At 45.1% G+C, this 27,892-nt stretch overlaps 2 protein-coding genes across 5 annotated transcripts in view; one reads left to right on the forward strand and one right to left on the reverse strand.

Annotated features, from left to right (window-relative positions):
- Positions 1–287: 287 nt before the first annotated feature.
- STX12 (syntaxin 12) lies at positions 288–13,800 on the reverse strand. Its single transcript, XM_030464341.1, has 9 exons — positions 13,565–13,800; positions 10,317–10,386; positions 8,314–8,413; positions 6,176–6,313; positions 5,874–5,917; positions 3,938–4,043; positions 3,394–3,466; positions 3,133–3,215; positions 288–1,604 (listed from the first exon to the last, which is right to left on the reverse strand). The coding sequence occupies exons 1-9, from the start codon at positions 13,674–13,676 to the stop codon at positions 1,512–1,514; spliced, it is 819 nt and encodes a 272-aa protein (XP_030320201.1). The 5' UTR covers positions 13,677–13,800; the 3' UTR covers positions 288–1,511.
- Positions 13,801–22,337: 8,537 nt separating this feature from the next.
- The window catches only part of SCMH1 (Scm polycomb group protein homolog 1), a 53,658-nt gene continuing 48,103 nt past the window's right edge, over positions 22,338–27,892 (forward strand). For all 4 annotated transcript variants that reach the window (XM_030464382.1, XM_030464384.1, XM_030464385.1 and 1 more), the window contains exon 1: positions 22,338–22,424. The gene's annotated coding sequence lies outside the window, so the exon portion shown is untranslated. The remainder of the gene's footprint in view (positions 22,425–27,892) is intronic.

Raw genomic sequence — 27,892 nt, forward strand, 5'->3', positions numbered from 1 at the left:
CAGGAATTCTGTGCATGTCCACGTGAAAATGCAGTGTTTCACATTCATTTAATTCTTAAGAATCAGGGACCCCAGAACTAAAGCTGGGGGAAACACTGCTGTTTATATAAATCTTCTACCTTGCTTACAGAGAAAACTGTGAACACTCCTCCTGCAAGTGTCTAAACTGTAAGAGAAAGAATCTCTGACATAGGCTTTTAAAAGTGTTTATTGATGGTTATTTATTTGATGGAATGATGGTGCAGTAGTGCAAACCACTGTGCAACTGGGAGAGCACACTACCTTTCCAGCTTTCACATTGACTTTATTATACAGGAGACATGGAATAAAGATTAAATACAAAATGGGTCAGTATGCTGCATTCACCATACTCTGTTGGGCTTTGGACAGATTGCTGTTCCCTCAGGGTGTGTCAGTTCAGAGCTACTTGAAGCAGGGAGTGGCTGTGCAGCTTTACTAGCAAGACTGTTAGAACCAGCAATGTTTTTCATTTGCACACATTCTCAGTCTGAAAAGACTTCACTCAGCCAGTTTTTGCACTGTTTTATAAAAGAATGGAAAATACCAGATGTTCAGAAACCACACATAATGCTTGCTAGTACACTACAAATGAGTTTCAAGAGTACTTTTTCAGAGCAAGATTTCAGCTAATACTCATCTTGCTAGCTTGTAAACTTAGTGCCCTCTTTCTCAACTTTGTGTCATTTTCTCCCTAGAAGCTTCTAAAAACAAGGAACAAGCAGCTAAACTTGGTATTTCTAGTGCTTGAGAGTAGCATTGGGAGAGATTTATTTGTCCAATAATAAACCATCAGCTAAGGAAGTTGCATTGTTAGATTACAAGTCAAAGAACATCCTGTCCTCAAATGGTAAGCTTTGGAAAAAAACAACCCCAACCACACTCAAAAGATTAAACTCTGCAGTTACAAGTCTCAATGCTGAACTGACCAGCAGGTGTGGTTCCAGCTATCATCCATTCTTACTTCTCCTTGCCTTTCAAATCTACCATCTTTCTCTTCAAGAGAATTGAGAACCTCAGCCACTTGGAGACTAATAAAACCATGGGGCAGATACTGGAGACTCTAGAAACTGCTGAATTAAGGTAATATGAATTGGTGTTGTGCCCTCTTCGAATGTCATTTTTATTCCAGTCCAACAAAATTACCTATACATATGAGTTGTGCCACTTGTCAAAACCAAGACCTCTCCAATTCTTGATCACACTTCAGCATACAGTTGGGAGAAGGGAATAATACAATACAGAAAGCAAAACCACAAGATTTTTAGTTACATAAAACAATGTAGTTTGTATATAAACTGATAAATACTGTCTCCATGGTTCACTAATTCCAAATACTAGTTATCTGCACATTAATTGCTAATATCTATTATTAGAAGTAGTTCCAGCTTGTGCTCTCTCAAGGTGGTAAATTCATTTCTGAGACTAGTCAGCCTGTTTGCTCAGAGGGAAAAAAAAATCTCAGCAATAAGACTAGATTCCAGGTGAAGATTTCATTTTGATAACTGCCAGAAAAGGAGTCCTAGGATTATACAAGCCACAGCAAGGCCAAGAATCAGGATACACATCTTCTTACGGGATTTCTTCTAATAAAAGAAGGAAAAAAAGCCACTGACACCAGGAACAGATGACAAGAGGAAAGAGCAAATCTATCAGTAAGTGTTAATAACTTTGCCAAACTGGAGCATTTCATGCCCATACTTTTTCAAGAGGAGTAACCAGTGTAGACTGAACACTTTTATACCTTCCTTAAGCAGCAGGATACTGCAGACAAATACTTTCAGTTTTAGGTCTAAAGAGATGCAGTCTTAGGGTCTAGGAGATACAGCTAAGTCAAAATGTGGCAAGTTTTGCTTCCCTTATGGAAAACACAAGCTTTACTTCAACTTGACAACACCTACCATGTGCTCTTCATCTTAAAGAGACATCTTCAAAGGAAAGGCAAACATTTCTTTTGATTTTCCAGGTAAGACCAGTAAAACAGCCAAGCAGTTCTCCAGTACAATGTCTCCTTGGCCACTTGGACTTGGTGTAGAAATACTATTGTATGTCTGCAGTTTAAATTATTTCATACACAGTTACTGGACTTTGTTTTTACAGCTTTGATCACTTTAATCATCATAGGAAACTACAATTTGTCCATATTCACCAAGTATTTTTAACTTAGTATCTTAAAATTTGGGAATAGTTAAATATAACCACTTCCTTCTCCATACAGAAAACCACATTCAATACATGTACAATAATTCCCAAACTTAGATTTATAACATACCTCAAAACTTTATAATGGAAACCACGGAGAGAGAGAGAATACTACCAAGTGCTGCCAGATAGTATAAGCTACTTTCCCTCCCCTGCAGCAGCACCAGAGTTTTATTGCTTTCTAGTACACCTCCACTCAGCAGCTTGGAAGAGTCCAATGTTTTGGACTTCTAGGGTTTTTGAGATTTTTTTTTTTTTTAGTTTATCTTGTGTGGGAGCCTTAAGTCCCAGCAGTGAAACTCTGTATGGGACTGAGTGAAGTAGAACCCTTGTTCCTTCACAGAGTATAAACATACAGGGACTGTAATTATGGAACCTACAGAAAACATTAAGTATCCTACACAAAGGAGATCTAAACATCAGTGAGAACCACAGCAAAAGATTTAATGGGACATGGAGGACATACTTTAGGGCAGAAATTCAGCAGTTGGAAAGGAAGGTGCTGCAAAACCTGGCCACCAGAATTTTCCTGAGTTTGGGCAATGACTTTTGAACATCAGTGTCTTGACTGATATGTTTGCAACATGCACACAATGCCAGAATTTGATCTTGCATAATTTTTCTGCTAACTCCTGAGAATGGCAAAGACAGCTGAACACTTAAGCTTGCTGTGTACACCTCCACGAAGGAACAAATTACACATCCTCTGAAGTAGAAGGGTAATTTCAATGCCATTTTCGACTCAAATGGTTTATCTATTCCATGCATCACAATTCTGAGCGAGTGCCAACTTCCACAAGCTGTTTTTAAGAGCTTGTTTGGTGTGCTGCAGTCCTCAGAATGTATCTTGTTATGCCTGCTCCATTATTGCTCAACTGCACATTGACAATAATGAAAGCATATGGGATTTACCTGATAATAGGCAGCTCTCTGGAGCTGCTCACTGGCTCTTTCCACATGGACTTCTGCATTTTCCACGTTTGCCTCTATGCTATCTACAAAAAATTAAGAGAACTCATTGTAAAATATGTCAGAGCTTCAGTGTTTTAAAAAAAAAATCAGAAATACAATACTTTTGACACAAAATACTGGAAAATTTAATCCATGTAGGAAAAAAAAAAAAAAAAAGGAATTGAACTAAAAACAAACTTCCTGTTATCCAAACACACTTACCAATCATATCTCCTTGGTCATGAATCATCATGGCTAAATCCTTAAATATCTGATTAACATCCAAAATGTCTGCCTAAAGACAACAGTTTGACAAGTTATAACAAACATTGATTACAGTTTTTCTAATCCTCATTGCTAGTACCTTTCCTGACCATTGCCAAAGTGGCAGAATAGATCCCATCATTCATTGACTGAGGTGGCTTGATGCTTCTATGGATGGAACTTGGGATTAACAGAAGAGCCTGCAACATTCCTGCTCTCAGGTATCTGTTTCATTACTACCAATTAGCACAGTATGGAATCAAGATGAACATTGTAACATGTTGCTCCTACCAGCTCTGAAGGGTCACCAGTCAACACTGAAGGAAAATACAACTACTCTCCTCATAGGAGCAGGAAGATTGATCTTGGCATCAAGGCTCCCTGCCCTTGCAGGGAACTTTATTTCTTCACCTTCAGATCTCCTCAGCCCATCCAGTTAGCACTGCACAACTTCTTTGCTTTATCTCCCAACACTGTTAACTGAGTGAGATCTACTGGTCACCTCTAATTGCCTGATTGCTGTTTCTCTTTCTTTAATGAGTTCAAGGTCCTGTTCAGTTATTGTCACATCTTCTTCCTGAGACTGCATTTGATTCCAATCTTCACCACTGGAAAGAGATGGAAAGAAAGTACAACTCTTTCTCTTGAGTATAGGCACTTCCACACTCCATTTATAGACAAGTGCCAGTGACTAAAAGTTGAAAAGTTTCCTACAGAAACAACCTCTAGGTTCCTGGCCCTGCAAAGGTATACAGAGACAGGACGGATTTGTAACAACAGTTACAAGTTGGAGCAACTGAAATAAAGGACAAATCAGGAAAAGAGAAGAAACTGGAAAGCAGTTACATGCATATAATACTCTGTTCTAAGATGTGACAGTTATCAATAGCATCATAGAAGAAATCTCGTTTCACTTTTTTTTTATTTTTTAATAATAAATACCTGTACCTTCCTTCCTGCTCACCATCCTCCCCAAACAGAAATAAAGGTGAAAGTTTTCAAGAAAGTAGTCTGCAAGCACAACATTATCAGAAGAAAAGAACACCTGACAAGCACCTGAATTAAGACTCTCGCTTGCCATTTGGAGATAGGAGTAGTGTTTTAATATTTTAATTGATTAGTCTAGTAAGAACTTCAAATACTGTTACAAAACAAATAACTGCATCCCAGTCTACCTCTCTCCTGATGAGCTGGTGCTTCATAACTGCTAGAGAAGTGACACCAATTGTAGTGAAGGCAGTGGCTATAATACAAGGCCATTTACATGTTTAGCTTAGAAGGTTCTTCAAGAGCAACACCTCCCTCTTCTCAACGAAGAGCACAGTAGCATTCCACTGCTAGGTGTACAACACTGAGTTTTAAAGTCTCAAATTGCCAAAAGAAATGAAGATCAACTATATGACTAGGTAAGAGGCAACTGACCATCCCAGCATTTCAGCTCTGAGATGACATTAGGGTTTTCAGGTATTTCAAGCAGAAGCTTCTGACACAAGATCAACTTCAAAAGCAAAGTAGCTGCTGCTACACTCACCAAGAGCCTCTGCATGAACCTGCCAGGTTCCCCTGGCTTTAGTGAGCGGGGCCCTCAAACTTACCACACCATTTGTATAACTGATCAACCTGGGGGTCTAACCCCTGACTCAGTGTGTGGAAGGACATGACTAATGAAGGGGATGCACACCAAGCAGCTGATCAGATGAAGTGCAGTTTGCAGCAGGAGAATGTATAGATGTATAGAGAATGTATAGGTGAGCCATGTAAGATAGGTCTCTTGATTTTGAAAGTTAAAGAATTTATAAAGGGGGGGGCTTAACAGATTCCATCCCAGTTTTCTCAAACATACATAGGCTAGAACCCCACACAGTAATCACAGATATTTCTGGATTTCTCTCTCCTCCCAGTGTAGAGCTGATGTAACATTTTACAAACCTGGCTGCTATGCAGAAGGGATACTAATGCCTGACAGGTAACAGTAGTGCTGTCTTGTTCATGTTCTGGGATTAGTTTGCCAGTGTCCAGGACTTCTGAATTTAAGGTAGCCTCATCTACTACCCTGTAACACTTCCAACTGGGCTGCTGGATAACAAATCCATGAAATAAATTTACAGCTCTTTGTGTAAAGAGTTGCAGTGATGGAGGTCCAGTCTGGTAATCTTGTGCTCACAGTCCAGAAAACCAGGAGCTCCAACTGTCACATACCAGGACTTTTACAGTTCAGGGGCAGTAAACCCACAACCTACATTTTAGGGGGATAATATACTGCCCTGTGCAGTTAATGATTTATATTGTATATTACAGGGACTGTAATAATTGCATTTCAGATCTTTTTGCTTTGCATCCAGCTAGCAGATCCTGGCCCAAGTTCCAGTAACATTCTTACCACAAAAACTTGTTACACATAGTCAAAACTATACTGCAAGAGTACAAGAAGCTGTTACCTGTCAAATGAAACAAGCTGTTCTTCTCTGAACCGTTCATCAGCCTAGAAGAGATAAATAAGTTCTTAGTTTTGCAGACTACCAGGACCACTCACAAAACCAACAGAACTATCTTGAAGATAAAGGTGTATTCCTTCCCTCCTCTACTAAGAGTGACAATAAGCACACTAAAATGAGTGTACCTGCAATGTCTGAAATGACAAAACTGAGGCCCTGACAGCTATGAAATTGGCAGGCAAGTATAAGATCTCTCAAGAACTTGTAATTCACAATATTAACACACATTTCCTACAAATACTTACAGAGATACGGGAGCCAGCTCTTGCCCTTGCTACAGTCTCTTTTTCCTTCTCTGACACTCGCCTCTGTACTGCCTGGAAGTTATTTAAGGCTGCAGAGAAATCATTCATTAAACGTTCTTTCTGGAGCCTCTGCTGGCGCTAAAGAATTGAAAATAAAATAAAAAAAAGTTCAGATATTCCCATTTACAATAACAACTCAAAGAGTCTCAAAAAAACATCATCAGCATAACACGAGTAATGAATATTGGCATTCAGGTGATCCTTTGGTTCCAGCATTTTGGGGCAGTGGAGAGAACACAGAGCACACCATGCTTCAGTTTGTTAAACCAAATGCTCTGCACCATGAGTGCTGCAGAAGGGCTTTGTGCAAGAAGGTTCCCTAATATCAATCTAGTTTGAAGTAGAGAGGTCTAATACATTATCACTAATACATTATCATTATCACTGTTATTCAAATCACATTGCAGTGATATACCATAATTAATTACATACCTTCTGGATACTCACAGTGCCTTTACTCTCCATTCCTCTACTTAGCCAACCTGGTATTACTTAACTTTCTCTTGTCCTAATAAGACAACCCCTTTAACTTATAACTATAGGAAAAGCCACATTTCCAGAACTAACCCCAACATTAATTTTCCTAACTTGTCTCTCCCAGCCATACCACACTACAGCCCTGCTCTTACCTGACCAGAAAATATCCTTAGTCCTGATAAGTTTATCTTTTCTCCAGACATGTTAGTTCTAATATTCCTTTTCATCCTCATCAACTTATTTAGTCTCCACAGAACATCTCCTTTGAGTGTTGGGTCATCCCAATTATGGGAAACAAAATTGTGAAAAATCTTGTCCCAAGAACACTTGAATACCATGGCCAATTCTGATGTTTTCCCAACAGCCACCTCAAGCTGCAGGCTTTCCTGTGAGAGTTTTTCTTCAAGGAGTTTATCAATTCAACAGCCATTTCAATGAAAGAAAGGTTTTACTTTTTTTTTTTTTTTTTTTTTCCTATAAAAAGCCACTACAGCAGCCTTGTAGTACACTGCAGCTTCCATCTGAGCCACCTAGAAGCCTGAACCTTTCTCCCAGAGGAGATTCTCAGCATGAAGATGCCAGCTCCTGCAGAGTGTGACTGGAATGCTGCAGTAGGCTTCACCAGGCTGCAAAAGTCGCAGCTGCATTCAACAAGACACACACATCAGGATTGGTATTGAACAAACAGGCAAAACATGGCCATGCTTACAAATGGCACAGAAACCTTTAAATACAGAATTAAAACATCTGCTGACCAATATCTACATCCCATTCAACAGTGTCCCAAAAGCAGATATATCAACACTGTGGAAGTGATTCAAAGTGGAACAAGGAAGTTTCAATAGCAGAGAACTGTCCCTTCCCTTTCCCACATGGAGGAGAAACTCAAAGGACTATTTGGCAAAACAAAGTCATAACCACTGCCTTACTATTTGTTGCTTTATTCAAATATGAGCAAGGTGAGACAGCTTGCCCACCCCCACCCCAGCTAATAAATCCCATGCAAGGGAAAGCTTTTTTGGTATGATCACATTTCATGCTGACATACACTTTACAATGAGTTCCTGTCCTAAAACAAGATTATTTTTGAGTAAATTTCTGGAAAAACCAGACTTGCTCTCCCCAGACACTGAGGGTTTCTTATTCTCCTGTGAGAAATGTTTCATAACTATTTGCCCTCTGGGAAACATTGTTTTCCCAGTGTCACATGAGCAGACAGTTTAATGTGTTTCCCTGCTCCAACACCATTCTTCATTGCAAAAGGCTTCTGCATTGAGTGCACCCTCAGCAAGTTCAGTGACAACACCAAGTTGTAAGGTGTGGAGGCAAGGGAGGCCAGAGCAGCTGTGGATGCTTCATCCCTGGAAGTGTTCAGGGACAGGCTGGATGGGGCTTTGAGTAATCTGATGTAGTGGGAGGTGTCCATGCCCATGGCAGGGGCTTGGAACTAGACAATCTTTAAGGTCCCTTCCAATGCAAACCATTCCATGACTTGGATTCTCTTCAGCTGTGCTATTTCCAGCTTTGTGAGCCTGTGGCCTAAACTAGTTTAAGAAAAGGAGTGGTTTAAAAGTAGGTCAAGGCAAATTCTGTGTGCCTACCTGTTCAGAAGCAGATAGAGGATGTGGTAGAGACCCCAACTCCTTTAGATATTCATTGGTCTCTTTGGCAAGGCAGTTTGCAGAATGCTGTAGCTGCTGTCTGAAATGAAAGTTCAAAAGAAGTTACACATACTTCTACCTAAAAAGCAGTCTGAGCATTTCAGCTTCCAAAATGTGACCAAGTAGAAGTAGAGAGGTTCTGAGATCACACATCTTTATGGTGGTTTTTTTTCCACACCCCAATAGAACAGAGATGTACTTGACCCTGAACTACACACATAAAAAAAGAAAAGCTGGCTGGAGCTTGGAGCTCTACTGGTTGAGTTATAATATAATATAGTTATATATACACATATATATATATGGTTATGATATAATATACTAGCTGTATGAGTTGTATTACTAATTAGCTCCCTGCTAACTCATATAATCCAGCAGTTTAAAAAATATATTTCTCCAATGGCAAGAGAGAGAAATTCAAGGAACAGACAACTTAATTCATTGAACATAATTACACTTTTAGGGTTAATTCCTTGTAGTACCAATTAGTAGCTAACTGTTCTCTTGACAACTGCCAACTCCATTGGTTAAATGTATGTTTGATAAAAGTACAGAGACTCAGATATATTAAATTCTTACATTTTAATGAAAATTAAAATGGTCAGAGTGACCCAGCTTCTACTCAGGGAAATGCCAGGCTTGAGCCTTTATATTTTTCAACAACATTACAATTCAAAGCTATTACTGCAGAGATCTAGTGCAGCAACACCTTCATTAGTCCCACAACAGAAAGATACCAGTTATACTGAACTTGAAGACATCACTTTGTACATCAAAGATTCAGTCTTTTAGAAGACTTTCCTTTAAAGAGAACAGAACTGCAAGTTTTATTTTGCAGCCATATGCACACAAAATACTGTAAATCAGGGAGATACAAAGAGAAGTCATTTTCAATGGAGGTAAGATGCTTAAGTGAACATCACCACTTCAGCCCAAGAGATACACAAGCAACATATTCAGGGTGCATTAGTGTATAAACTGATCTGCAATATGTGAGCTGCCCATGCATTTTTGTGTTAAATCTGTATGGCAGCTGACAATCTGTGGAGTGCAACCACTGTAATCTTGAAGAAGAGGGCCATTTCTCCCATGACATTAAAGGGAAAGACATTTGTTTTGCCACGAGTGATTAGTTCTTTAATCTACCAGCTAAATACAGAGAGAGTCAACTGATCAGCCCCAGCAAACAAATTTCTTTCTCTGTCAAATGAGCTCTGCTCTCATCCTTCACATGTAGTGTATGTAGTTATCACATGACAGGACCTCATCCAAAAATCAGTGATTATAAAAAAACAGGGATAGTTTCCAGGTAAAGTTACAAGAAGAGATAACGGAAAATTTTTGCAAATTTTCTTTTATGACTCCAGAAATTATTCTTCTCATAACTTGTTATTTATTCTTTACAAGTTTGCAAAGGATGCAAAACCATACAGATTCCCTCTACAGACACACCAGGAGTCAGTTTGGACAATGCTTGTTTAAATGTCTCCCATGAGTATATCATTCTTCTGAAATTACATGTGGCATTTTGGCTGCCACAGAACATTGCTCATCCTTCTAGTGCCTAAATATATTTGTACTACAAGCTACTTTTTCATAATTTATTGGTCTTCCATACTGTTTCTCCTTATTTCTCCCATGTCAGCACCAAGTACTTAGTAGCTACTATGCCTAGCCCTCTGAGTACAGCTAATGCATAGCTCTGTACTACAGCCATTTGAAAAGAAACTATCCTGTTCCTAATCAGTATTATCCAGCAGTTTGGAATGGCTTCTCCAGGGTCCTTAATTCATCCAAGCAAACTACTTAACACAGCCAGATACTGCTGCTTTGTAGAACTGGACTGAATTTCTTGTAAAGCATCTCCTCAGAGTAAATAACTCAGTCTAACAATACAGACCTAAAAAGCAGTCTTTTTAGATGTAAGCTCTACTACTACTTACAAGTTCTCCAGAAGCTTGCTGGAATCCTGCTTGGTTCCCAGCTGGCTCATCAAATTCTTTATCTGAGAAGCTGAAGATAAAGAGAGCACAAGATGAGTTAGTAAGCCAAGTTCTAGTGTATTTTATTCCTTCTTTCCTCAAAGGATTTCTTTCAATGTTTGAAGCTGGTAAGACAAGGTATATTTTAGACATTCCCATTCAGACATGACTCAGCCTAATGGATAAATTTCAGATAAGAAAGTGATAGTGAGGCATATGTACTCTGAAGACAAGTCAGTGGAGCTAAAAAGCTTTTTTACTCCTCTCCCTTGGCCTTTTTAGCCCAACTAACACAGCTGTTTGTTTCCTGCAGCTTTGCTATTTTTGTATTTTAGGCTATCACTGCTGCAGAACAACTTTACTATGTTGTGTTGCCCCTTTTATGTATTCTAAAGTTACTTGAATTATTAGTGCTCTGTTAAAAACAAGAGTTGGTATCACTTAAACATCTGAATTTTTCAGATATGGTAGCCCAAATCTTTTGCAACACTGGCAACAAATGGTGTTTCAAGAACAGCAAAGAGCAATGGTGTACTTCACACTGAGCTTGCACCCATTTGAAATAATGTAGAGAGGAGAGATTTCAGACCTCTTTCTCTCCTACCTATGTTTTTCCACTGCTTTCCTTGTGTAGGCACTAGTCACACAACCATGTGAAGAATCCCATCAAACTGTTACCCTGAAAAGCAAGTAACATCTTCTCTCTTCTCTTCTAAGGTCTCTATACCTTAGATTTTTTTTTTTTAATTAGCAAACTGATCCACTTTATCCTCCAGCTGCACAATTTTTAGCACAATTAAAGATGCTGGACACATATCACTACAATATCTGATTTGCTCAACTCAATCATGAAATTGCTGAAAGAGGCAAGACAAGGATAATCAACACAGTTCTGCAGGCAGCTGAATCAAGCTGACACCCCCTATGAGTTTAACAACAGCTACTTCCAATTCAGTGACATTCTACTGGTGTAAAATCTGCTTCCAGCCCAGAACAAGCCACTCCAGTTGATTAAATGTGTTGTTGAAGGAACAGCAAGTTCCTGCAAAAGGCAACTTCTTTTAAAGTGATGCCCCATGGCTCATAACAGTGGCACCTCTCAGCTAAGGCTGCAACATGATTTAATCAGTAATTAGGCAAATCTTCCAGCTTCTACATCCAGGGACAGTATTCTTGCTGGGAATTCCAGGCTTCTATAAGCTCACATAGCAAGAGGTTGGTTAACAACTCCTTATACACCAAGCTTCTGGCAAGGAAGACTACAAATACTTCACAGTTGTCAGCCACAGGAAAGTCAGAGAGGTTCAGACTCAAGTTAAACTGACAAATGGCTCTACAAAAATGGACTTTACTCTGTGTGTGGACATGACAGACTTTGCAAATGGCATCTGTGCTATAATGTCTACTCTGTGATGTATTTTTTCTTTCCATTGAGGGAGATTCTTGCACAAGCCCCATTGCTTTTTGTGCTGGTCTGAGTCAGGCTGAGCAGTTCACTATGCTCAGCAGTTTGCTGTGCTGCTTATTTCAGCCAGCAGCAATGCATGGAGTCTACACAAAATGAAAGCAAAGTGTCTGGGAGACCAAAGGAAGGGGGTTGGAGCTCTTTATAGTTGTACTTTGGATAGGGGCAAACACCAACGTAGAGAGAGCTCCCTCCATCAGCAGCTTTCAGTCTCCAAACCCTTTCAATTTTAGGCTATAAAGCCTTCCACAGTCTGACTGTTTTACACTTAAGATTACTGAAACCATTTCAATCTCTGCTCTAGGTGCTTAGGTAATGTAACAGTCTTACAAGCAGCAGTTTTGCCAGCTCAGGTCACTACTTTTCAGCACTACTTTTTAGCAGAAATGCTAATTCTACAGAGTTTCCCAAAAGCAGTGAATAACAGTCAGCTGTGTCCACTGTTTGCTTGCTGTTTTCTGTACAGAGAATGAAAGGAGAAATGAGGACAGTCTTTAAGGCTTCAACATCTCTTCTCCTTTAATGGAAAGCTTCAATAAAATGTGCAATAAATTTAATTACTATAATGATGAGTCAGTCGTTCTTTGTGCTCCCACCCACCTTGATAAGAACTGTAAGGCTATTTATTTCATGTGGGATAGGCACTGCAATAGGAGGGCTGCTGGTCACGGGACAGTGGAAGCTTGTCCTATGGGAAAGAGAAGCTGAACTGCTTAGAAGGGGAGGCTCACAGGGAGATGTCCCATGTAAGGAAAAGAAACGCAGAGAGAAAAAAGAAAAAAAGAAAAGACCCTGACAACACATTATCTGCTGAACTTAGAAGCAATTCATCTAGCAGCCATGCCTATACCAAGAGTGAATGAACATAACTGAGCAAAACCAAAGCAGTCTCAGCAATATTAACAGCTTTGTATGATGAAACTGGGGAAGTCACCAACTTTCAGAGGAAACAACACATTCAACTGGCCTTGCCCCTACAAAATTGCACGGGTACTTGGACAATTTAAGCTTTCTTTGGCAGTCAATATTCTTAAGAAGGGGTTTTATCAAAGACTCTTTAGAAGTGACTCATTCAGCAAGCAGTATTTCAGCAATCAATTCCAGGATTTCAATGATTAGCTTACAATAACTTTCTCTAATGACAATCACATGACCAAGAAGCTGCAACACCATCTGCTTCCCTGCAACCTGTTCACTTCCCTGTAGAACTTTGCCAGCAGCCTTCAGAAAACCCTTCAACAGCAGCTTCTTCCAGACGCCCCATGCCAGGCGGGGAGACAACCTTTGTCTCCCTGCTTCTACCTAAGCACCTCACCGAAGGCACCTACAGGAGAGGCAGGAGCCGCTCTCTTGCCAGGGAGGACACAGAGATTCAGCTGCGCTGGGGAACAGCACAGCTTGGTAAAAATGACGTAAACACTGCAGCAACAGCGACAGGAGCCGTATTTCACCCGGCCACCGGCACCACACACTGATAGCGATGGCACAAGGGAGGAAGCTCAGCGTCCAGCTGCCTCCCCGGCCCCAAGAACTGCGGCCCCCACCGCCGAGAGGGCTTCGGTGCTGCCGACCGAGACAGCCCTCGGTCCGCCCTCCTCGGCCCCACCCCTGCGTTGGCTCTTTCAGCCGGGGGACCCCGAGGAGAACAAACCCCCCCTTCCCCAACCCCACCCGGGCGAGGCAGCCCCCGCGCTCCTCACGGGGCACTGCCGGGCCGGGCCGCCCCTGCCCCGGGCGCACTCACTGTACTGCGTGATGCGCTGTACATTGGCGCTGCAAGTCAGGATGATGCCGCCGAAGTCCCGCGGCGGGGCCGTCGCCCCGGGGCGGCCGGGCTCCAGCGGCCCGTACGACATGGTCGTGGACGGAGGGAGAGCAGGGGGATCGCGGAGGCCCCGGCTGAGGTAGCGGCGGACTGACAGCCGCTGACTGACCGACTGACAGACCGACGGACCCGCTGCGCATGCGCCACCGCCGCGCGCTGCTGACGACACGCCGCGCAGGGCAGGGGGGCAGTCGGCGCATGCGCGCTGTAGGAGCTGTGAGCGCGACGGGTGCCATGGCAACTGGGGGGGCCGCCCCGCCCCGCCCCGCCCCTGGAGGGAGGGAGAGCGGGGAGACTGCGGGGAACGGGGAACGGGGGGGTCTGTGTGAGCATGGGGCACGGCTGGAACGGGACACGGGGGTCCGTGTGAGCATGGGGCACGGGTGGGACGGGACACGGGGGGCCGTGTGAGCACGGGGCACGGCTGGAACGGGACACGGGTGTCCCCGTGTCTCCCCGGCAGGGCTCTGAGGAGCAGCCGTGGCTCAGAGGGCAGTCCCGCTCCTCCAGTACCACTACTGGGGAGTTGTGAGGAGCAGTCGTGACCTCTTGTGCCCCTGGCAGGGCCACCCTGGTTCCTCGGATGATCCGAATCAAGGAGCTGTTTGTGTTGGGTCAGAACCTTTGCTGATCCTCCTCATCCTGTGGGCGGGTGCCGGGAACATCTCAGTGCTGACCCAGGAAAGCCAAGGAGGGCAGTGCACAGCAGGGTTTGGGCCTCATCAGATGAGATAAATCCTGCTATAAACCCTCAGAAAGGCAATGAATGCTCTAGGCTTCCAAAAGAGCCCAGAACCTGTAGTTAGTCAACAAACCAGTGGGAGAATAATGAATACTTGTTTAAAAGTAGAGCATAGGTAGCAATTTGCCTCTAAACTTTATCCCTTATCAATTTGCTGATGACACCAAAGTATGTGGTGAACTCACCACACCAGAGGGAAGGGATGGCATCCAGAGGGACCTACCTTCCTTCCTTCCTTCCTTCCTTCCTTCCTTCCTTCCTTCCTTCCTTCCTTCCTTCCTTCCTTCCTTCCTTCCTTCCTTCCTTCCTTCCTTCCTTCCTTCCTTCCTTCCTTCCTTCCTTCCTTCCTTCCTTCCAAATTACTTCCATAAATTGAAGGTCTGTTCTGAACAGTCTAAAAGTTTTTATTCCTAAGGGCGATTTCTGCTCATCTACCTCCCTCTGCTGTTACTCACTGGAAACGGTCTATAACCAGTTTGCCACCTACAACCAGGTTTGAAAAAGCAGGAGAATCTCAAGGATTACCAAAAAGCGTGGTATTTTCTGTGCCCTAGCAGCCAGGCTGAGGAAGGAGTCCCATTCCGTGGGAAAGGCAGAGTGAAGGCATCCTGTCTGGAAGCAGCTCTGGAGCAGCTGCAGCACTCTCTGTGCCTGTGGGGATGCAGCAGAGGATGTGAGGAAGGGATGGATTAACCTGGATTACCAGAGGAGAAGAGGGTTAGTTGAGAGTGGTGGAAGAAATACTCCTGGGAGTGCAGCCATTGCTTCCACTGCTTGGCTGTCGAGTTTCTCTTACTCCCTCTCCCTGTGTGCAGGCTGTGGGCTTCTCCCTTTGCTCTTGAACATCCATTCCCTACCTGGGAGTGGGACTGCTGAGTGAAGTGTGGCTCCTGAAGGGGTGTTCAGAGTTCCCCAAGTGCCAGGGAAGGAGCAGGGGGCAGCTGGATTGCACAGAAATACCTCCCTTTTTCTTTAATGCAGTCTCTATATTCTTATTTTGTAGATGGGCAATAAATGAGCAAGTGACACATCTATAGGAAAAAAAAAGTGATGCCCTGCAAAACCTGTGATGAGCCCAGCCCCAGGAGTTCCCCATGGCCCTGGCACCCACCTGCACTGGGAGCTGCATTGACCCAGCAGGACCCAGCCACCCCCCAGTGATCAAAATGAACATCTTGCACACATTAATTCACCAAAATTATATTTCTGACTAGCTTTGAGCAGGGAATGAATTCAATAATCTGCTGCAAGTGGTGATGAGAAAAAGGGAAATGAGGGCTGGCAATGGTTATCAACCAGGAGGAGCCAGGGAAGAGGAGCTCAGTTGGGAGCATCACTGCTCACTGGAGTGGGTGGCTGGGGCACCACGGTTGCTGCTGCTGGAACAAGGAGCTTGCAGTGAGGGCAGCCCTGAAACAGGGGAGTTCAGAGCCCTGGCAGCCCTTAGGGAAGGATGGAAGATTGGGCCCTGCTTTCCCACCATCTCAGATGTACCTGGGCTCTGGGCCATGGCACGGGCTCTGGGCAAGAAAGAGTGGCTGAGATCTGCCAGTCTGGGAGTGGCTCTTCACAGGCAAACAGTAAATAATTTGAATTTGGAAGAGCTGAGTGGGCTGAGCATCTATTTCTACCCATGTTGGGGCTGCAAAAATGAAAATGAAAATTGAAGGGAAAGCTAAAAGTAACCATTAGAGACCACCTATTACAACTTTTATCATCTCTTGTAGATCATAGTTTTCACCAGAATACTCTCTATTGAGCCCAAAGACTGTATTGAGGCTAAATATTTCACCCCCATTTCTATTCCCAGCCCATCTATCTCATTGCAGCATCCGGCTGCTGCCCTGTGAGAGGGGCAAAGATCTTTCATCTTCCTGTGCCACACGTGCAGAACTCCTTGACTCCAGGTCAGAACTCCTGGGGCTGGCCTCATAACAGGTTTTTCCAGGGCATCACTTTTTTTTTCCCTACAGATGTTTTCCAGCCTTGAAAAGACTTCTGTAGCTTTTCTTCCAAACCTTTTCTGTGTTCCTACAGGCTTTGCAAGAGGCTGACAGCAGAGCTGCTGCTGTGTTCCTGGAATAGCTATTCCAATGCTGTGTGAAAGATCTAGGTCACTCCTGACTTCTTGCTGTTCCCATTTTATACACCCAATGCCAGGCAAATGCACAGAAAAACTCTGAAGCTGCCCTGAATGACACTTTATCAGACTGAGCCTCTCAGCCTGGGTGTTTCTTGGCTCTCAGGTGTGGTTTTGTGGATGGCCCTTCACAGTGGCTGGACTGGGACTGTTAAATGCTCCTGATGGTTTTGCAGCAGTAACCTCTCCTGCTCAGCCCTTTTGTCATCTGCACACATCACTGGAGATGTTGATTGTCATTGAAATCTTTAATAAAATGGCTCCATAGCTCCATGTTTCTTATTTCTAACCCCAGTGGGAACAGCATCTCTTCTTCACCTCAAGCTGCCAGTGCTGGTGGGGGGCCCTTTCATGAAGCCAGGGACAGCTTATGCAGCCTGTTAACCCTCCCTTCCATGCTGCTTCAGAGCATTTAGTGGTTTCACTGGTGGTGCTGGTTCCACACTGACTCATATGCAGTCTGTTTATAATGTGGTGCTGCCAAGGTGCCTGCTTAAAGCTGCTCCATCATGGCTTGGTCCAGCATGGGTGTTTTCACCAATGCAAATGTCTCACAGCAAAGATGAAGAGCTTGTCCCGTAAGACTTTCTGTGGCAAAAGCCATTAATTATGTTTTTCTGCCAGCACTTACCTGTAGAAACTCAATTATCCTTCCCACCATTTGGTCTGGCTTTGTGGTTTCCTTTCTCAAACTATCACAACAATTTTGTAGTCTCCCAGTCCTTTGGGATTTTCCAGGTTTTCAAGACTTTCTAAATCTCACTCAGGCAGCTTCCCAGCTAATATACCTGGAGTCCAGGGTCTGGACATCCCAGAGTGTCCTCTTGAAAATATTTAATGTCACTGAGCTTGTACCCTCCTCAGTGCAGAACAGATTTTTTGAGGACCCCCACCCAAGCTGGAGCAGTACTTAGATGAACTCACAGCAGATTCACAAAGAAATCTTCCCAAAAAGATGCATACAACCCTCAGTCACCATGGACTCTACATTCAGTTGATTATGATTTCTTTAAATTAGAATAAAATAAGTAATAATCTGTTGCATTCTAAAGGGGTATTCTATTCTGAAGGGAGCAGAGGTGCCGTGCTCACCAGGGAGGTCATCCCCACCAGCATGCTCTAAATCTGTTGCTCTGAAGGGTCTGCAAAATACTGGACAGATTTTTTGGGGGAAGAATTTGGTCAGTAAATTGACCAGAGATGGGGACTTCCTGGGGATACTCAGGTTGGTCACAACATTGAGAGGAAAGCAATAGCTGGAATCCTGTTTCACTGGAAAAGCAGGGGAAAGTAATATATTTTTGATCTCAAGTTGTTCTGTATGTGACAAAGAGCATTAAAGCCAACAAATAGTGGGACATATAAATAATAGCATCTTATATTGATCTAAGTTCATTGAATCCGAGATGACCCTGGATCTAAGCCATCCCAGAAGTACAGTAGGTGGTCTAAGAAAAGATAAACCAAGCAGAATCAATAATCTGAGATGTTTCCTCATTCCAATAGTTTGTTGTGATTCCAAAAAGAAACATATTCCAAAAAGAAACATATTTAACTTGAAATTTTCTACAATAATTTGAAAAGCAAGGCAAGTGTGTGTGAGGTAAAACGGCAAAAAGAAAGAAGTGCATCAGGAGGACTGGACATGAGAACTTTCCCTACTAAACTAAATACCTAAACCAATCAGTTTCAAAGTTCAGAGGGGTGGGACAGGTCCTTTTTTAAAACTTTTTTACTTTTTGTATGCAAGAGGAAAGCTCTGACCCACTCAGTGTTAGCTCTGCATGCCAGGAATGGGAGAGAGGAACCTACAGACATGATTTATATTCTCCCCCATCCAACCACATCTGTGAGCATGGGGATTCATCTCTCCTCTCTCTTGGCAGGGCTGCAAGCAAAGGCACAGTGAAGCAGCAACCTCCTGTGCACTTCTTCCCAAAATCTGGATCAAAAAGGACTTTTAAATCATGAATCCTTATGGGAGGAGGAGAGGTCAGCTTGGACTAAGATGTGCAGTAATTTGTGAAGGGTATGGATAGAGGAAACAAGTTATAAAGGGAAGTATTAATGGCTGCCAAGATTAAAGCACAGCAGTTTGGAAAGGTTTAAAAGGTTTAAAATAAGCTGGGAACAAAGGAAATGCAAACACATAAAAGTCTATTAATAGACACAGGGAATTTATTAGTAGTGGTATCAATGGAAGGGTTCTATAACTTTCTAAGTTCTGTTTTTGCAGATGAAATGGATCATTTTTCTTGTAGTATATAAGGGGGATGAGGCATTTGCAATATTGCTGTGAGTCAAAAAATTAAAACATACACTCAAAATAAACTTATGTTTTACGCATAGGCCTGGATAAACCAAACAGAAGCATTTTTACAGATGGAGATATATAGCAGGTTTTTGAAATACCAGACAACTGCTGCTATTGAGAAATCAGATGAAATCAGATCATTGTGGCCTGGCTAGCTTGATGTCAGAATATCAGAAGATGATATATATGTAGCTGAGCTTGGCTGGGGGGTAAGCAGCAAAAATGGGTGGATGGGATGTGCAATTCTGCTCAGGAAAGTGGCTGCTCTGGGAGGAAGTTAGGGGTGAACAAAGCAGAACTGAACTACAGAAGTGAGTCTTAAAGAGAGTGGGGTTTTTTGCCTCAGTTTGGGTGCATATGCTACAGAGGAGTGGAGTATGAACAGGGACTGTGGAACCTGAACATGGCACAGTGACACCTTTTTTGCACCCAGGCTTAGTGTGGACAGTGGATGTGGAAAAGACAGAAATAGTTGAACAGAGCCTTCAGAAATACAAGAGGGAAAAATGTGTTTTAATGAGAAAATTTGTTCTTTTGCCTCACAAAGAGATTGAAAGGGGAAGGGAGCTGCCTGGGTTTGCAGTGGGCAGCTTTCCTGTAGAGGATCCCTGTGCAGTCTGGCAGGGAAAGGCAGAGGTGAAGCCAGTCAATTTCCCACTACTGAAAGAGCTTGCTTGTGTTAACAAAGATGATTTTCCAGCCCATGAAGTCATAAGAACAAAAATATCATCTTTTGGGAAGACATACCCCAGGTACACTGCACAGCTGATCTCAGAGTGAGACTACCCTGGGAAAGGGAATGTATGGGAGGCCCTGCAGGGTGATCTGCTGCTCATGGGGGGTTTAAATTCTGTAAATAACCTTTCCTCCTGCCTTTCCAAGGTGTGAGGAGGAGATTCCCACCTCTCCTTTCCAAGGGAGATATCAGGTCAAACAGTGTATTGATGAGAAGCCCAAGGTTATTGTGTGCATGTCTTCCTTCAGATCACCCTCCTCTGTATCCATCCCTGTGCACTCTTAATCAGCTTTTTATTAAATGTAAGATTAAGGTTAGATGTTAGACACTGGCCAGGAGCTGGTCCAAACCAGGCTTCAAGTGTGCTTGGGCTTTTTTGGCAACACTTCATAATAAATGTCAAACCATTTCTGCAGCTCAGTTCCATTGTAATATTAATAAACTGAGTTCCTGTGGTGCTCATATGGATGTCATATGTAAATTCTTCTGAACACAGATGCTGCTAACTCCAAATGAAAGTCAATGGAGGAATTTCTCCTGTCTCCTTCATGCAGCTTTTCACTCTTGCACATTTATTTCATTCATTAAATATTCCTGTGGAAGTGAGGAAGTACTAGAGTTAATGAAACCCGTGAGGAGTGTTGGTAATATTTCTGATATTACAGAGAAGGTGCTGGGATGCCACATTGATGGGCAGCACCATGAAGCCCTAACACAGCAGGAAATGTGCCTCTACCATAACCAAGTCCTCCACATACTAAAACAAAAGCCCTGACCAGAATTTCCAACAGCCCATCCCCTCAATATGAATATCTTAGGAACAAGAGGTTTTCCAGGCCAATTCTTGTCTCCAGCAGTGGTCAGTACTGCTGTTCAGAAACGGATGTGAGAAACCTCTTAACAGCAGATTTGGAGCAGCTCCCTCTGAAAAATTTTTCTCCCCATATCTTAAAAATTCTACCCTATTTGATGAGATGTATATATTTATTTATGATTTTCCTTGGAGAGACACAGGCAAATGCAGGTTGTATTTTGCTTGGAGAGCACTGATCTCTTTTTTTTTTTTTTTTTCTGAGATGTTTTGTACAATGATACACACCAAGCATTGTACAATAGTTGATGGATCCCAGAAGTTAGCTAATGGCCAGGCAGGAGCTGGTTTGGCCTTGGGCAGGATCTTATCCCTTGAATAGGCTGGACTGCCTCCAGTGTCTGAACCAGGACAGCATTAGTGCCACCATTGTGGTGTAGGAGACCAACCATCCATTTCAGTTCCTTGGGAATCCCCCTGCAGCCTCCAAGAATCCTCCAAGACAAGAGATGGCATTAACTTCCCTGAGGAAAAGGGAAGAGTACAGTTAAGGGCTGAGATGGCTTCAGACATCCCTACAAGGTTGCCCATGGGCAGTGGTGAGGAGGTTCCCCTCTCATTGCACCAGCAGAGTCCTTGCTCACCATGTGCCTCTGATCAGAATCACCACGGGTTCCTGGCCAGGACATGCCACAGATTTGGCAGCAGGCAGTAAACAGATTAATAATTGTTTTACCTTCCTTCAATCACATATCACAGAGCTACAAGTGGGAAGCCCTGCATTTGGCATCACTTTCTCAAGCACAATCTTTCCAAGCTCAGCCACACCCTGTCTGCCTCAGATCTCTGATCTTTTGCTTCAGTTTTTACCTAAATGCACATTTCCATGTAATCCCCCTCAACAAAGAAGCATTCAGCAAAAGACTCAGATGTTGGCCGTCCCACTACATGCACTTTGGAGAGCAATGAGGTGCTTTCTCCCTGAGCAGGCTTGTCACTTATGTCTGTGAGTCACTCCAAAGTGATGTCTTTGTTGTGAAATATCTGGGTCATGAGAGGTCACTGTCACCCAGCAGAGATCCTTCAAATCCACTGACCATTAACACAAACAGCTTTGAAGATAAGAAGTGGATCTCCAGACCGCAATACAGATTTTTTTTTCCTATTATTATTATTATTTTTCCAGGCAATCCAGCAAGTAAAGAGAGAGGATATGATCTCATGCTCCGTATTTAGCATGACCTGGTTGCTACTTAAGATGAACGACATTCTTTATTTGCAGTACCTTGCAATGGAATTTGTCTTCAGCATTGCAAACCAGGAGCCAGAATATTTGTACAGAGCAAGTATCACCCCAGTCCTGGGAACACCTTGTCCTGACTGCCAAGGAGGAGCAGCGGCTGTCCAGGACAGTGTGGGGGCTTGGGGTGGACAGACGGTGGGCTCTGCTATGGCTAGATCTGTTGGTGGACTTCTAGCTGGAAGGATGCTGCAGGGCTGTGTGCAGGGTGAGGAGTGGGAGAAATCTGGGGCTGTTTGTCCAGCCCTGGACATCTACAGGAGCGTCCGGGGCAGACCTGGGACTGTCCCCAAGAGGTGACCCGCACACGGGTGGTACCCAAAGCGTCCCTGGTGCACACTGGGGGGTCCATCCCCAGGCTGGGGCTCACGGGCTGCCCCGTTCCCAGAGTGTGGGGTTGCGGACGGGGCTCTGCCCCTGTGTGAGGACACGCGGGACACGGCGTGGGGCTGCCGCAGCGCTCAGCGACACTCGGAGTGGCCGAGACGGCCCGAGCCCGGTCCTGCCCGGAGCAGAGCCGGCAGGAGCGGGGCAGAGCCGCGGGGACCCTCCCGGTCCCGGTGAGGCTCATCCCGAGCCGCGCTGCCGCCGCGTGTCGCGAGGCGGCGCCGTGCCGGGCGGGGGCCGTGCCGGGCCGGGCCTGACCGCGCTCCCTCCCCGCTCCCGCCCTCACTGCGCATTGGAAACATGGCGGCGGCGAGGGACTGAGCAGCCCCAGCGCTCGGCGGCCGCGCAGGTGAGGAGGGCGGCGGGGGCGGCACGGGGCGCTGCGTCCCGGCACGGCGAGGAGCTGCCGGGGGCCGGGCGGGGGTCTGTGGCGTAGGCCCCGCGGCGGCAAGGCGGCAGGCCCGGCCCGGCCCGGCGCGGATCCTGCCTGTCAGCGCGGCCCGGCCGCCGCCTCACCCGCGGGACCGGGCCGCGGTGGGTGCGGACCGGAGGCACCTGTTGGTGCCCGTCAGGACCCCTCCCCGAAGTCTCTCTGGTGGCGCCGCGACTCCCGTCTGCAGCGGAGCAGAGGCCCGGGGGGGTGTTCGCCGGCCTCCCGTGTGCCGCCTGCCCCTTCCCGGCCGGGCTGTCGCTGCCGGTAAAGCACCTTCGGGCGGCTTTGTTGTTCCTCCAGGTGTCCCCGGGCAGGCGCGGGGGGACGGTGCGCAGCAGCCCTTCCAGCAGCGCCGGGCCACGGTGACCGCGTTCATCCGAAGGCCTCGGAGCGGTTCTGCGAACCGCCCCAGCCTGCGCTCCGCCCCGGCGCTGGTTATTGACTGCCGGACACTCCCGGTATGAAGGGGGAAGCGGCACCGAGCTGCAGTTTGCAGGTGGTGGCCCCTGCCTGCGGTTTGTGCCGCGGTGAGCACGGGGGTTTCGGAGCGGCTGCCAGGTCCCTGCTGCTCGGGGCTTCAGGGGTGGTCCCAGGGACCCCCGAGAAATCCCGTAACCACCGTCCCTGGGGAAACATTTCCCCCTCGAGTCGAGCGCTTGGACGGAGTTGGGAGTCAGATAAGATTGGGGCTTGCAGTGTGCTGTAAGATGTTTAAAAATAAACACATTGTCAGGCGAGCTCCTGCCGCACGTCTTTCGGGTTTAATCCGTAGGCTCCTTGAAGCTCTGATGTAAAACTGTGGCAGCAGATCAGAGTTTTGACAACTGCGGTAGAAACAGCGAATATGAACAGGTAGCCTGAGTTTCATATGCACCGAGTGACTTGGCTTACTTCAGCCTTGGATGTTTTAGGTTGAGCAGCTGATTATTCATCTGGTTATTTTCATGGGTAGAGTCAGGATGTGGAGATGCAGCTTCAAAGTACTCAGCTTTGATTTTTTTCTGTTTCGGTTTACTGTTGTTGTTTGTAGTAAACACTGTGCAATGAGTGGCTGAGAACAGCCATGTGGTAGCTCCTCTTCAGCAGCCAGTAATATTGGGGAAAAAGATTCTCCCACCTTGGTTGGATTGCCTGAGTGACAGCATGCAGCAGGGTTGTACCAAGGATGCTGGTGGAGGGATGGCTGCCTCTCCTCTCCTCCTCCTCTCCTTCCTCTGGCCTTACCCTCACATTTCTGGCCAGACTGTGGTGTCCCTTAAGCTCTTGCTGGAAATATTTGAATATGGGATGGTGGATTTTTATCTCCCTTGCACATTGTACAGGCACTGGCTTGTGAATTGGCACTAAGGTGAGGAAGAAAACTTTGCTGCTGGGGGGCTCAGCTGAGGACAAACTGCTGTGGGCTGCAGCCCTTCAGGCCTCTGCTGTTTGGTTGGGTAGTTCAGGATCTGTCCAGTAGATGGTATGAAAATGCAGACAGAAAGAGGGGAGTCCAGAAAACGGGCGAGAGGGAAATACAGGTATTTCTGGGCTATTGAAAATATTTATTTTGTTAAAGGCTAAAATGTATTTTATTTGAGAGAGATACATTGATGCTCAGTCCTTCTATTTCATTATTTACATGTTAGGTAATGATAGATCTGCATCTTGATGGTCTGCTTTTTATTCAAACATCTGGTATTAAATAAGTAATTAGATAATTAAAAGGAAGCACATTCGGTGTTTAACACAAGAGCATGAGTAGCGTTCCCCTGCACGTTGTGAGCCTGTGCCTTCTGGCTTTCCTGTGTCTAAAATTTTAATAATGTCCAACTCCTGAGTCAATCCTCTGGAAACTTGATGAATTGTGCAGCCCAGTTAAATGTCTTTAAGTGAAAGATGATGCTATTCACCAAGTAGCTGCATTTCAGACCAGAACGTGAGCAGTCTGGGGGTTGTGTCCTTCCCGTACACCTGATTTAAAGGTATGTGAAACTTTAGTCTCAGACACAGCAGTCTAGAGAGGACCTCCAGAGATGTTGTTGTTTCTTAACCCAGGGGTCAGGGTCAGGTACACATTTAGACCCTTCCTGAGCAATGTTTCTTCTTTTAAGGCTCTTCCTGCTGACAATTTCACATCCTATGCAGATGATGTAAGACAATACTTAAGCCTGCTCGCCATAAGAGACAGCTTCACTCCCTACTTCTCCGCAGCTAATTTTTAGGTATTTGAAGATTTTAGTTTTTTTTTTCCAAAGCTGAATAAGCTCTTTTTCTATGCCCTTTTCTCATTGGCTTGTCTGCACAGCTGAGCTCTGCCTCTTTCTGGACTTGTTCCACAGTTTCCTGTGGTCAGGCTGGGCTTGGTAGGGCTGTGTTAGTTGAGCTTCTGTGGAGCAGTAGTAATAAGTGGGCCCAAATGACCCCATTTTGGATATGTCTAAGTCCTGTTACATGAAAAAGATTGCAGATCAGATGTTACTTGTACATTAAACTTTGGATTTGTGGCAAAGGACTTGGCATGCACCATGAACTCCTATTTGTAAAACCTGGAGTAGTGTGCTAGCTGCATGGGCTTGGAGCTGGTGTAAGTTAAGACATGTTTGGGTCTCCTGAAGCCATAATTTTTGCATCTAGGCCTCTGTCTTTTTTTCTTTATCTTGGCTGTAACTGAAAATCACTTTGTGATGAGGCAAGCAGAGTTGTCTGAATCGTTTACTTGTCCATTTATGTTTGAAAAGTTGAGTAACAAGGTGGCCAGGAGGTGTCCCTGAGAAATGAAGCAAGATGTGTTGAGGACAGAGCAGAAATTCTGTCTTCCAGCTTCTTCTGTCAGGTGGTTTATTTCTGGCATATATTTGTATTTTACATAAACCAGAAACACATCAGGGTAAAAATCCTTCCCACAATTAAAATCTCAGTGTAGCAGGACTATAAATGACTCCCTCCCTCCCCCCAGTCAGAGGAAATTTTTGTTTTAATTAACTTTTTAAATCTAATTTTTAATCTAATTAAATTTTAATTAGATTTAAAAACCCCCAACTTCTTACCAAGCTTAAATATCTAGCAGTGGACACTCTAAAAATGCTAGCTCAGTGTTTAAAACAATTGTGCAAGTCTGAAAGAAGCAGGAAGCACGTGAAATCTTCCATCTGTATCACCAGATTGGAGCTCGCTGGCTTGGAGCAAATGGGACTGGTTTGTGTGTGGTGATCTGAGCTGGTGTTGTCTTGTGGGCATTCCTGAGCACTGGACATCACTTTTTTTGGTTTGTGAAGCTTCCTTCTGAATCTTCCTTCAGAGATGGCTTCAGTCATGAGCTCTTACCAAGCAGGAGAGTTCAGTACAGGGGTATCTGCAGCATGGCTGGTGATGAAAGCTTAAATCCCTAGAGATCTCAATCTGCATTAGATTTCATTAAAAAACCAACCAAACAAACCCAAAAAACCCAACAGAATAGTACTTAGCTCTTTTGCAGAGGTTTCTGACAGGCATCCTGTAGCAGAGGAGGCTGTGACACAGGGTACTGCAGTCTGCAGGGTTCTCTCAGACAAACCAAATGTTTCTGCTCCTGTAGTGGGCATTTAAGTAAAGTTTGTGTCTGTGCCTGGCTGTGCACAGTCTTACAATTTTATGCAAACTCATCCTGAGCAAAAGTTCAAGAATTTGGGTGTTAACTGAAGGAAAAGATGAATGTCTGCAAAAGCAGAGACGAGTTGATACGCTCATTACCAATATTGAGAGAGCTGTTGTGAGAGTTCAGTGCAGGACTGTTCTTTTCCAGGAACAAGCTTGTGCTTTTGAAATACATACAGTCCTCTATTTCTTGCTCAGAAGTTTTTGTGGTTTTTTTCTATGTGTTGTAAATGGGATGGTATTAGCACAAATGTGAAGCCTACCCCGTGGAGGTCCCTGCTGCCCGCAGATGTGCTCTGAGTTACCCAACTTCAACTGGGTCTTACGTTTCCCAGACTGCCACAGTGTGAACAGCCTAGAAACCTCCCTGTGGCTCAGTTTTGTTTTTAACAGTGGAAACTGTAGGACTAAGTGCCAGTAGAACTTTGTGAAGCTGTTTTTGCCCATTGAGAAACATGCTATTCCTCCTCTTTCCTGGCTCTTCCAGCATCGCACTGGACACTGTGCCAGGTCTTGTCTCCTGAATACTGTGGTGAGTTTGGGTCACACGTAGCTGAATTTCCATCTGCTGTGATTTCCTGGGGCATTCGGGGGGTCTGAGCACCCTGCTGAGCTCCCCCAGGGTTCTGCTGATGTTCGACTCCGGGGCAAGGTCCCTCTGGGAAAAGCGGTTGCTTTCAAGCGAGGAATTTGTGTCTGGGGGAGTGGAGCTGGAGGATGTCTGTGCTGTTTCTTTCAGTTCATCGCTGGCAGAGCTGCTCAGGGTGTAAAGCCCAGCGCCGGCTGGGCCCGCAGCCAGTTTGCGGGAGGGAGCCGCCGGCAGTCTCCTTGCCCACCACAGGCTCGGCAGAGGCTTTTGTGAGCCCTGAGCCCTCCTGTGCCCCGGCCTCACCTTCTCCCCTGTTCTTGTGCCTCTTCCCAGCCCCCTCCCCGAGCCCTCTCTGCAGCCCGCGGAGCTGCGGGACGCGCGTCCGCCCTCATCTCCTGGGAGCGGGGCGGAGCTGCGCGGGGCTGTTGGTGGTCGGGGAGCCTCCCCGGGCCTCCTGCCCGGCCCGCCTTCCCCGTCCCACGGGGAGCCCGGCAGCGGGTGGCAGAGCCTGCGGGACACGGGAGCCCCAGCTCCGAGGCAAGAAGCCGGGCCTGGCCCTGACTCCGGCAGCACCAAACGCTGTCAGCACCGCAGGGCTTTGTGTCCCTGGAGGTGCGGAGGTGACCTCCCTGTCTGCCCCAGCCGGGTTCCTGGTGTCACCTGGCAGGCAGTGCCCTCTCTGCTGTCCCTGATGCTGAGAGGCCTTTGGCACCCGGAGCATGGCCCGGCCCGGCCCAGCGCAGGGGTGTGTGTAAAGTGGGAGGAAACGCTCATGAAACGTGACTCAAGTGAAGATGCAGTGAGCAGGCAGAAGAGCTGATGGTCTGCTAGGTACCAAAGAGGAGGTAGCACCAATTCCACTTTATAAAAATAAGTCAGGCAAATGTTCCTGCAGCCTGGAGGCTGCTGTATACACTGAGGTTTTTTTCTTTTTAAAAAAATTTCGTTTGTACTGCCCAGCATATTTTTTAAAAAAGATGCTACATTCCATCAAAATATTGCAGTGGTTGTGTGATCAGGTATAATAAGCTCTGAAGAAAGTACTGGTTGTTTCAGTGTGTTTAAAAGTGACCTTGAAGGCTTACCTAACACTTAGTGTTTCCTAGAGGTTTATCTTGGCTGTTCTTAAAGATTTCCAATGATGGTGACTCAGACTTTCCTCAGCAATCTACTCCAGTGC

Source organism: Calypte anna, chromosome 23 (genome assembly GCF_003957555.1).
Source record: "Calypte anna isolate BGI_N300 chromosome 23, bCalAnn1_v1.p, whole genome shotgun sequence".
Taxonomy (NCBI): Eukaryota; Metazoa; Chordata; class Aves; order Apodiformes; family Trochilidae; genus Calypte; species Calypte anna.

Bases quoted from the DNA above. Each gene is read 5' to 3' on its own strand.
- STX12 (XM_030464341.1), bottom strand. From the start codon at position 13,676: ATGTCGTACGGGCCGCTGGAGCCCGGCCGCCCCGGGGCGACGGCCCCG. The intron at 10,387-13,564 runs GTGAGTGCGCCC...CTTTATCTTCAG, and splicing joins ACAGCGCATCACGCAGTACA to CTTCTCAGATAAAGAATTTG. The intron at 3,467-3,937 runs GTGACCAGTAGA...TGTTGTCTTTAG, and splicing joins CAGCAATCAGGCAATTAGAG to GCAGACATTTTGGATGTTAA.